The sequence below is a fragment of the Caenorhabditis elegans genome, chromosome II, assembly GCF_000002985.6.
Source record: "Caenorhabditis elegans chromosome II".
Classification (NCBI taxonomy): domain Eukaryota; kingdom Metazoa; phylum Nematoda; class Chromadorea; order Rhabditida; family Rhabditidae; genus Caenorhabditis; species Caenorhabditis elegans.
Genome location: NC_003280.10, coordinates 2,243,572 through 2,254,761, shown reverse-complemented (window position 1 = coordinate 2,254,761; position 11,190 = coordinate 2,243,572). Strand labels below are relative to the sequence as shown.

Sequence of the window (11,190 nt, the reverse complement as noted above, 5' to 3'; positions counted from 1 at the left end):
GAGTATCCCCTACAGTTCTAAACTACAGTAATCATACAGTAACCCTGTTTCATTTCCAGTCAGCGAACTTGTTTTCCTATGCACCGATTTCAAACCGATTGCAAAACTTGAATTTCTTCAAAAAAAAATTGAATTTTTAAGAATTTTAAAATAGTTTTCGTGAATTTTAACCATTAAATTCGGATTCAGCGCCATTTTCTTAGTCAATCCATGAATTTTCAGCTCAAAATTCAAAAATCCCGTAAAATCGGGTGTTTCGGGGGTACTGTAGTCGGTGTTTGCGTACTTTTGGCGCTACCGTAACCCTAGAAATTTCAAAATTGTGCTAGAGGGCTCTCTCTAGTTTTCGATTTACCGACTGAAATTTTGTGGATGTTTTAATTAAACAGAAAAATAATTTAAAATTTCACTCATAAATAAAAATGGAAAAAAAAATTAATTTAAATAAATAAATGAAATACACGGGGTCCGGGGGAAGAGCAAAATTATGCCATAATACATGTTGGGAGGAGATTTTTAGACGGAAATTAGGGCTAAAAATTGGAATTTCAGTGTAAAATCAGGCTTTTAGGCCAAAAAATTGGCTTAAAATTCGAATTTTAGTGAAAAAAGGGGGTTTAGGCCAAAAAATTCAGAAAATTAGGCCTAAAACTCGAATTTCAGCAAATTTTTCTCCGAAAAAAGCCTGGAAAATGAGGGAAAAACCAAATTTTTTTGGAATTAAAAGGGAGGAATGTCAAGGAAAAGTGAAAATTTTCAACATATTCACATAATAAATAAATAAATTTCAAAAAAAAAAAATTATTCGTTGCGAGACCCTGGACGGGATCCAGGGCGGGACGGTGGTCGAATGCGAGATGATGACGTCATCGAGGCAGCACCTGTGGGGACACGTGGCACTGAGGAGGACGCCGAGCCGGGACGGCGAGCCAGTGATGAGGAGCTTGTGGTGGGCATTGCTGAAAATTTTAGATTTTTTCTTTTAGGCTTTTCAGGCTTTTTTCAGGCTTTTCAGGCAAACTTCAGGCTGTTCGTTTAGGCCATGTAGGCAAACTTCAGGCCATTTTTAGGCTTTTCGGGCTTCTCAGGAAACTTCAGGCTTTTTTCAGGCAAAATTAAGGCCAGTTTGGGGCTTAGCTGGTTTTTTTCAAGCCACTTTTTCCAGGCTTTTCAGGCGAAATTTTAGGTTTTTTCAGGCCATTTTCAGGATTTTTCAGGCAAAATTTCACGCTTTTTCAGGCTAATTTCAAGCTTTTTTCATGAAAATTTCAGGTTTTTACAGGCAAATTTCAGACTATTTTAGGCTTTTTTCAGGCTTTTTAAGGCAAAATTCAGGCTTTTTAGGCTAATTTCAAGCTTTTTTCAAGCTAATTTCAGGCTTTTTCAGGCCATTTTCAGGCCAAATTTCAGGCCAAATTTTTACCGATTCTCGATCTCGGAGCTCCCGGAGCAGCAATTCCACTTGAAGTCTGTGGTCGAGCGATTCCAATTGGTTTCCGTGGAGCCTGTTGAGCCGTCGTCGGAGCACCATTTCTGACCACATTTGGAGCTATCGGGGTCACGCGGATTGCTGACGTGGATGGCCGGGTGGCTGCTGGCGCTGAAAATTTCCAGTTTTCATTATAAAATTTGAATTCCTCGCCATTTTCTTAGTCTAACCCCAAATTTTCAGCCCAAAATTCGAAAATCGCGTAAAATCGGGTGTTTCGGGGGTACTGTAGCCGGTGTTTGCGTACTTTTGGCGCTACCGTAACCCGGGAAATTTCAAATTTGAGCTAGAAACCTCTAGTTTTCGGATTTCGCACTGAAATTTTGCGTAGAACTCAAATTTGAGCTCGAAATTTCGAAAATGAATGAAAATTTTCGATTTTAGAGATTTTAGTCATTTTTATGTGGTTCAAAATAATTTCTGCGCATTTTTAATGTCAAACTCAAATTCTACACTATTTATTTAGTCTAACCCCAAATTTTCAGCTCAAAATTCGAAAATCGCGTGAAATTTGGTGTTTCGGGGGTACTGTAGTCGGTGTTTGCGTACTTTTGGCGCTACAGTAACCCGAGAATTTTCAAAATTCAGCTAGAAGCTTCTAGTTTTCGGGTTTGCGGCTGAAATTTTGCGGAGAACTCAAATCTGAGCTCTAAATTTCGAAAATATTTGCAGATTTTCGACTTTCAGAGTTTTTGTAATTTTTATGTGGTTCAAAATCATTTCTGCGTATTTTTAAGGTCAAATTCGAATTCCCCGCAATTTATTCAATCTAAAACTCAATTTTCAGCTCAAAATTCGAAAATCCCGTAAAATCCGGTGTTTCGGGTTACTGTAGTCGGTGTTTGCGTGCTTTTGGCGCTACAGTAACCCGGGAAATTTAAAAATTGAGCTAGAGAGCTCTAGTTTTCAAGTTTCCCACTGAAATTTCGCGAGGAATTCGATTTTTATCTCAAAAATCGGAAATTTTGACATTTTTGTTGGATTTCTCGAAATTTTCGCTACTTTTCGATATCTCAAAATAACTTTCGCTGATTTCTGATGTCAAATTCGAATTCTCCACTATTTTCTTAGCTTATCCCTGAATTTTCAGCTCAAAATTCGAAAATCGCGTAAAATCGGGTGTTTCCGGGGTACTGTAGTCGGTGTTTGCGTACTTTCGGTGCTACCGTACTCCACGAAATTTAAAAATTGAGCTAGAAACTTCTAGTTTTTCGGTTTCTGATTGAAATTTTGCAGGGAATTCGATTTTTTACCTCTCTGCGTGATTTGCGGAGCTCTAGCGGGTGCAACTGCAGCTCTGGGCTTCCCAAAACTCGGCGCGGGTCTCGCCACGAAAGGCTTTGGCTTCACAGGAGCCACCGAAGCCACTGGAGCTTTTGGCGACGGAGCTCTTCGAGTCGGAGCCACCACCGGAGCTTTTGGAGATGGGGCTCGGCGAGTTGGAGCAGCTGAAGCTGGCGGAGCTCGTCGCGGAGCAACTGCAGAAGATGGACGTTTTGGGGCTCCGGCGGCCGTGGTTTTCGGTGGAGCAGAGGTGCTGGAGGCGCCGATTTTGTAGTGTTTGGCGAGACGGAGCATCTCAGGGCTCGCCGAGCTCCCGAATTCCTTCTCGAGCTCTTCGATAAGCGGGGGAAGCTGGAAAAATTGAATTTTCTCGAAAATTGAAATTTCTGGAGCATTTTCAGCTCAAATTTGGCTGAAATTCGGCATTTTCTGAATTTTTAGGGCTCAAAAAATTGGGTTTTTGCAGTTTTTCATGGATTTGCTCATTTTTGGATCATTTTTCAGCGTTTTTTAGCTGAAAAATTGAGTTTTTCGGTGTTTTTTTTTTTTGAAAAATTAGAATGTTCCAGCAATTTTGGACCTTTTTGAGCTATTTTTCGCAATTTTCCTCTACCTTTTCCGCTTTAAGCTTATCATCATAAACTTCAGCCAACAGACGCTTCGCCACACCTTCTCCAAGGCATTTTTGCACGGCGGCAACAATTCGAAGGGCCGCCTCGCGTACTTCTTTGTCAGCGTCGTTGGATGTCTGAAAATTCGATTTTACTAGCGTTTTTTAATCTGAAATAGTGAAAAAATGGCGAAAATCGGTTCATTTTGAAGATTTTCAAATTTCGACCGCGACGCGTGCCAAAAAGTCGAAAATTTTACGGCGAATTCGAATTTTTGGTCGAAAAACTGTTATTCTGACCGGAAAAACAGAAAAGTTGACAAAAATCGGTTGATTTTGAAGATTTTCGAATTTGGACCGCGACGCGACCGCAACGCGTGTCAAAAAGTCGAAACTTTTACGGGGAATTCAAATTTATGGTCTAAAATTGTTTTTCTGACCTAAAACACTGAAAAGTTGGCGAAAATCGCTTGATTTTGAAGATTTTCAACTTTCGACCGCGACGCGACCGCAACGCATACCAAAAATCGCTAAAAACTTGGTTTTTAACCGAATATAGTCGATATGGGTCTCAAAAAGTCGGAAATTTTACGGAGAATTCGAATTTCGGTCAGAAAATTGAAATTCGGCGAATTCAAACCTTCAAAATGTGCTCGGCGAGCTGCTTCACCGCCTCCGTCTCCACGGTTTTGGGGTCGTTTTTCGCGAAAAATCGGCTCAAAAATAGAGCAGTTTGCTGTCGAGCCTGTGGATTCTTGTTGCTCAATGCAGTGATGACAGCTTCTGAGTAGGCGGACAGGGGGGTCTGAAAAAATTGATTTTTTTGGATTTTTCAAAGGTTTAGAAAAAAATTTCGGGGTTTTTTAATGCGAAATTTGGATTCTACGCCATTTATTTAGTATATCTGTGAATTTTCAGCTCAAAATTCGAAAATCCCGTGAAATCGGGTGTTTTGGGGGTACTGTAGTCGATGTTTGCGTACTTTTGGCGCTACAGTAACCCGTAAAATTTCAAAATTGAGCTAGAAACCTCTAGTTTTCGATTTTCCGACTCAAATTTTGCGGGGAATCCGAATTTGGCATTGAAAATCCGAAATTTTCAATTGTTATGTTCCAGATGATCCCATTTCTGATCAAACGGGCCAGGGAGCCAGAATTTGTGAAAATTTGAGTTTTGGTACAAGTTTTCCAAATTTTTTACGTAAAATTCGGTCAAAAATCACCAAATATGGGTGTAAAATTGTTTTACCAAAATTTCACAAATTTTGGCCTATTTTTTAGCCAAAAATCGAGAAAATTCGGAAAAAAATGTCCAAAAACTGAAAATTTATGTGAAAAATGGTTGAAAACGCTGGAAATTTGGCAAAATTTATGAAATTCGACGGAAAATGAAAGAAAATTGACCAATTTCAGTCGAAAAATTCAAAATTAGCGATTTTCAATTAAAACAAATGGTGAAAAAAATAATTTTCAAGTGCAAAATTTCAATTTTTGAGTGAAAATTCGAATTCCTCGCCATTATCTTAGTCTAAACCCAAATTTTCAGCTCGAAAATCGAAAATCGCGTAAGATCGGGTGTTTTGTAGTCGGTGTTTGCGTACTTTCGGCGCTACCGTAACCCGGGAAATTTCAAAATTGAGCTAGAAACCTCTACTTTTCGATTTTCCGACTCAAATTTCGCGGGGAAACCGATTTTCGACACGAAAACCCACCGTATTCGCTGCTTCATCACAAAACTCCACCAACGCATCTCTCAAAATCGCCTTTTTATCCTTCAACTTGTCAAAAACCACGGGAAATGCTCTCAGAGCGAGCGGGGCAAACGAAAATCTCGATTTTTTCGCAATTTCCGCCAAAATTTGCGCGGAAATCGCGCCGACATTAACATTCACATCTTTTTCGACAATTTTCATTAAAAGCTTCGAAATTTCCGTTAATCGTTCGGAAATTTCAATTCTCCCCGCGTTTTCCATCGATTTTTTCACATTTTCAGCGCCGGCGAGCCGTTCTTTCCAATTTTTATCGATTAATTGAGTTTCCACAGATTTATCGATTTTTTTGGAGCAATCTTCCGGCTCCAGGAGCTCCCACGCGTCTAAAACTTGTGGTTTTTCAGCTTTTTCCGGCGAATTTTCTTGATTTTCATCCAAATTTTCCGCCGAATTTTCAGCTCCACCATCACCGCCGGCTTTTGGCTGAGTTTCCTGGAATTTTTTGAATTCCTCAGCGGCTTCTTGCTGGTATTGATTGATTTTTTCGATTTTCGCCGTTTCTGTGGAGATTGGGCCGATGAAGGCGGTGATTGTGTCGCCTATTAGGCGTTTGATGGAGCCTAGCGCCTGGCACGCCTTGTCGCGGACTGTGACGTCACTTTCGGATGAAGCCTGGAAAAAATCGATTTTTTAGGGTAAAATTCGAATTTTTCGGGCAAAAATCTACTTTTGGAGGTTTTTTGAGTATTTCAGAAATTTTTCTCAGCGTTTTAATCATCAAATTCGAATTCCCCGCCATTTAATTAGTCTAATCCTAAATTTTCAGCTCAAAATTCGAAAATCACGTGAAATCGGGTGTTTTCGGGGTACTGTAGTCGGTGTTTGCGTACTTTTGGCGCTACAGTAACCCTCGAAATTTCAAAATTGAGATAGAAACCTCTAGTTTTCAATTTTCAGGCTGAAATTTGGCGGGGAATTCGAATTTCATCACGAAAATCGACAAATTCCATAAAAATCGGGGGTTTCCAGACTTTTTTGGTGATAAAAATCGGTTTTAGCTAGTTTTTGCCAGAATTTTCCAAAATTTGTGATGTGAAAAGTGAAAAATCTGTCTTTTCCACCCATTTCCAGATTTTTCTTATAGAATATTGCTATTTTCAAAATTTTTGGGTTAAAATTCGAGGTTTTCTGAAAATTTGCTCATTTTTTGAGGGCTCCGAATAATTTCTGTGCATTTTTATTATGAAATTCGAATTCCTCGCCATTTTCTTAGTCTAAACCCAAATTTTCAGCTCAAAATTCGAAAATCACGTGAAATCGGGTGTTTTCGGGGGTACTGTAGTCGGTGTTTGCGTACTTTTGGCGCTACAGTAACCCTCGAAAACTCAAAATTGAGCTAGAAACCTCAAGTTTTCAATTTTTCGACTCAAATTTCGCAGGGAATTCGAATTTGAGTTCGCAAATCGGAAAATTCCAGAAAAATCGGGGGTTTTCTAACTTATTTATGCTGAAAAAATGTTTTAACCGGAATTTTTCATATGAAAAAGTGATATCGAGCTGAAAATTAGTTTTTTCTGCCATTTTTTGGAATTGCTACAGAAAAATCCAAATATTCAGATTTTTGAGCTCTTTATGTAGATAATTTGCTCATTTTCAGAGCTCAAAATAATTTCTGTGAATTTTCACTATGAAATTCGAATTTCCCGCCATTTAGTTAGTCTAACCATGAAATTTCAGCTCAAAATTCGAAAATCGCGTCAAATCGGGTGTTTCGGGGGTACTGTAGTCGGTGTTTGCGTACTTTTGGCGCTACAGTAATCCGGGAAATTCCAAAATTGAGCTAGAAATGCCTAGTTTTCGAGTTTCCGACTGAAATTTCGGGGGGAATTCGATTTTGAGCTCGAAAATCGACAAATTCAAGAAAAATCTGGGTTTCTTAGACTTTTTAAAGTGAAAAATCGATTTTGGCTAGTTTTAACCAGAATTTTCCAAAATTTGTGATGTGAAAAGTGGAAAATCTGTTTTTTCCATTTATTTCCCGATTTTTCTTATAGAAAATTGTAATTTTCAAATTTTTGGGTTAAAATTCAAGGTTTTCTGAAAATTTGCTCATTTTTTGAGAGCTCCGAATAATTTATGTGCATTTTTATTATGAAATTCGAATTCCTCGCCATTTTCTTAGTCTAAACCCAAATTTTCAGCTCAAAATTCGAAAATCGCGTGAAATTCTGTGTTTCGGGGGTACTGTAGTCGGTGTTTGCGTACTTTCGAAGCTACAGTAACCCGGGAAATTTCAAAATTGAGCTAGAGAGCTCTAGCTTCGGGTTTCTCACTGAAATTTTGCAGGGAATTCGAATTTGAGCTCGAAATCGCAAAATTTTGAGAGTTTTGTTAAATTTTAGGAATTTTTTCCAATTTTCGATATCTCAAAATAATTTTCGCTGATTTTTAACATCAAATTCGAGCTCCCCGCCATTTAATTAGTCTAATCTTAAAATTTCAGCTCGAAAATCGAAAATCGCGTAAAATCGGGTGTTTTTGTGGTACTGTAGTCTGTGTTTGCGTACTTTTGGCGCTACCGTAACCCTCGAAAACTCAAAATTGAGCTAGAAACCTCTAGTTTTTGATTTTCCGACTGAAATTTGGCGGGGAATTCGAATTTGAACTCAGAATTGGGAAATTTTCAGTTTTTCCAATGAAATTCAACACCTTAACAATCAACGGAGCGATCGTCTTAATAAATTGGATATCCGGTGTGCATTGGCGGCAGAAATATGCGTAAAGAAAGTGTAAAAGTGTCTTTTTTGACTCTGGAGACGGAATTCCGAACCAATCGATAAGATCCTTTTGGAGACGCTCGGAAGTTGTCTGAAAATACGGAAAATCTGAGAAAATTGCGGTTTTTATCGATTTTTTAGCGTAATTTTCCAGATTTTCAGCTGAAAAAACCGATTTTTGGGTCATTTTTATAGATTTTTCAGCGAAAAAATTGGATTTTTCACTAAAAAATTCCAGAAAAGTCAGATTTTTATCAAAATTTCCCGGATTTTCGCGCAGAAATCCAATTTTTTTCGAATTTTTTGCCAAAATTCCGCCGTACCGTATCAGCCACAGCACCCATTGCCGCCAAAATCGCATCTCTCACGTTCTTCTTCTTATCCTTGGCACGTTTGATCAGAAATGGCACTACCTGGAATATTAAAAAAATGAAAATTTCGAATTTTTAATGCCAAATTCGGATTCCTCGCGAAATTTGAGACGGAAAATCGAAAACTAGAAGTTTCTAGCTCAATTTTGAATTTTCTAGGGGTACGGTAGCGCCAAAAGTACGCAAACACCGACTACAGTACCCCAAAAACACCCGATTTTACGCGATTTTCGAATTTTGAGCTGAAAATTGGGTTTTATACTTAATAAATGGTGAGAAATTCGAATTTTTTACTGAAAAATTGGAAATTTCAACTTAAAACTCAATTTTTCACCATTTTTTAATGAAAATCGCAAAATTTTAAAGTTTTTTCAAAGTCCTACTGAAATTCGTCAATTTTTGCTAATTTTCCGTCGAATTTCACGAATTTCGCCAAATTTCCGGCATTTTCAACCATTTTTCACATAAATTCATCAGTTTTTGGCTGAAAAATAGGCTGAAAACTCGTGATTTTCGAAATTTTGGCACTAAATTAGTTTTGCGGTCGAATTTCAGCTCTGTTAGCTCATTTTCGGCAAATTTTGGCTAATTTTCCGCAAAAATATCAGAAATTTCACAATTTTTGGTGGTTTTTGGCCATTTTCGAGTTTAAATTCGAATTCCTCGCGAAATTTCAGCCTGAAACCCGAAAACGAGAGGTTTCTAGCTCAATTTTGAAATTTCCCGGGTTACGGTAGCGCCAAAAGTACGCAAACACCGACTACAGTACCTCCAAAACACCCGATTTTACGCAATTTTCGAATTTTGAGCTGAAAATTGGGTTTTAGACTAAGAAAATGGCGGGAAATTCGAATTTCATACTCAATAATAGGAATTTTGCATTTAAAAATCAATTTTTCACGATTTTTTCAACTTTTTCGTTTGAAATTGCCATTTTTTGGCATATTTTTCGGCAATTTTCAGCACTTTTTGCTTATTTTTTTGCCGAATTTTCAGGTTTTCAAGCCATTATAAGGCAAAAAATCGAAATTTCACGATTTTTGGGTCGTTTTTGGCCAAATTTTAGCCTTTTTGGGCCCGATTTTCGCCAATAAATCGATTTTTGGCACTTTTAGGCCATTTTCCACCGAATTTTCACGATTTTCAGTCAATTTCCGGCCAATTTTCACGATTTTCGGCTCATTTTCCACCAAATTTCCAGTACCATTCCAATAAATCCAGCAAATCGTTGCCGTATTCCCCGAGCCAATAGTTCGACAGTACGAATTGCTGTCGTAACTACAACAATATTCGATTCCCGATCCAATATTTTTCTCAATTCATCCATTAATTCGCCGTAAATTGTCATTGTGGAGGTCGAGAGCCGCGGATTTTGCTCAATTTGAGTGTTTAGAGCCTGAAATATTGGGCTTTTGAGTGAAAAATCGGGCTTTTTGGCGATTTTTAGGCCACAAACTCGAGTTTTCAGGCCGTTTTTGGGGTTGAAAATCGATTTTTCAATCGAAAAAGTGAATTTTTAAGTTAAATTCGGGCATTTTTCAGCGTTTTTCGGCTAAAAATTGGGGTTTTCTTAGTTTTTCGACTCGAAAATTGAGTTTTTTTCGTGAAAAAACAAATTTTTTCGGATTTTCTTCACATTTTTTGACTTTAAAATGGGATTTTCCGGGAGATTTTAGGTGGAAAATTCAAAATTTTCGAGATTTTCCAGGTTTTTGGGGGTAAATTTTAAAATTTGAGTCATTTCTAGGTCAATTTTGGGCAGAAAATCTATATTCTCAGCATTTTTTGGCGAAAAATTCGGAATTTCCGTCGATTTTTCGAGTTGGAAATGGCATTTTTTATGCAATTTCGAGATGTTTCGGCTAAAAATTGAATTTTTCTTGAAATTTCAGCTTAAAATTCGATTTTCATCGGGAAAAATTGGAAAATTTCTAGATTTTTGGCGTTTTTTCAATGAAAAATCGGTATTTTAGATAATTTTTCAAACGAGAATTGGATTTTTCAGGTTTCCGGCTGGAAATTTGGGAATTTTAAGCATTTTTGGGTTAGTTTTGGGCTGAAAATCGGATATTTTGGCCATTTTTCGGCATAAAAATGGGATTTAAAGGAAAAATCCCAGAATTTCGGCGTTTTTTTCGGATTTTTAGCAAGTTTTTAAGTGAAAAATAGGCATTTTCAGACTTTTTTTGGCTCAAAAATTGATTTTTAGAGAAATTTTCGACATTTTTCAGGCTTTTTCCACTGAAAATTGGATTTTTTTACGAAAAATCCCAAATTTATCGTGTTTTTTCGTCGAAAAATCAATATTTTGGCTGATTTTTCGGATTTTAAGCGAAAAATCGATAATTTTCAGACTTTTTCCGGCTGAAAATTGCTTGTTTAGGGGCTTTTAGAGAAATTTTTGGCCTGAAATTTTGAATTTCCCGGTCAAAAACGAGCGGAAATTCAAATTTTATACTCAATTTTGACCAAAAAGACGGTTTTTTTGCTCAAAATCTAGAAATTTTCCAATTTTCTCGCAGAAAATCGCATTTTTTAGCAAAAATTTCGAAATTTCAGCTAAAAAATGCGATTTTCTGCGAGAAAAATTGGAAAATTCCTAGATTTTTCGCAAAAAAAATCAATTTTTTCACTGAAAAATTATCTTTTCGGTCAAAATTGAGGATAAAATTTGAATTTCCGCTCGTTTTTGACCGGGAAATTCAAATTTTCAGCCAAAAATCCAAATTTTCCATCTCTCCAGAGCACCTCCAATCCTTCCTTCCTCTCCTTCCATTTGGCTCCGGGCTCGAGCACGGCTTTTTTGTGCTCCGCAGGCCATTTCGCGAGCACATCAACTTCATCCAAAAATTGCCATTCGTCCATCTGAATTTTTCAGCTGAAAATTAATCTGAAAATGGGTCCAAAAAAATGGATAAAAATCAATAAAAAATACGAAAAAACGTGGA

General features: G+C 37.4%; 1 protein-coding gene and 1 non-coding gene across 2 annotated transcripts; both read right to left on the bottom strand.

Annotated features, from left to right (window-relative positions):
• Window positions 1-393: 393 nt before the first annotated feature.
• Window positions 394-11,120, bottom strand: F54A3.2 (TOG domain-containing protein). Its single transcript, NM_061818.6, has 10 exons — window positions 10,991-11,120; window positions 9,447-9,638; window positions 8,195-8,284; window positions 7,804-7,962; window positions 5,095-5,766; window positions 4,024-4,188; window positions 3,387-3,521; window positions 2,743-3,124; window positions 1,424-1,600; window positions 394-959 (listed from the first exon to the last, which is right to left on the bottom strand). The coding sequence occupies exons 1-10, from the start codon at window positions 11,105-11,107 to the stop codon at window positions 802-804; spliced, it is 2,247 nt and encodes a 748-aa protein (NP_494219.4). The 5' UTR covers window positions 11,108-11,120; the 3' UTR covers window positions 394-801.
• On the bottom strand, window positions 6,878-6,960 carry F54A3.7. The gene has a single exon (NR_050893.1). It is a non-coding gene; the product is annotated as an Unclassified non-coding RNA F54A3.7 (non-coding RNA).
• Window positions 11,121-11,190: the final 70 nt, after the last annotated feature.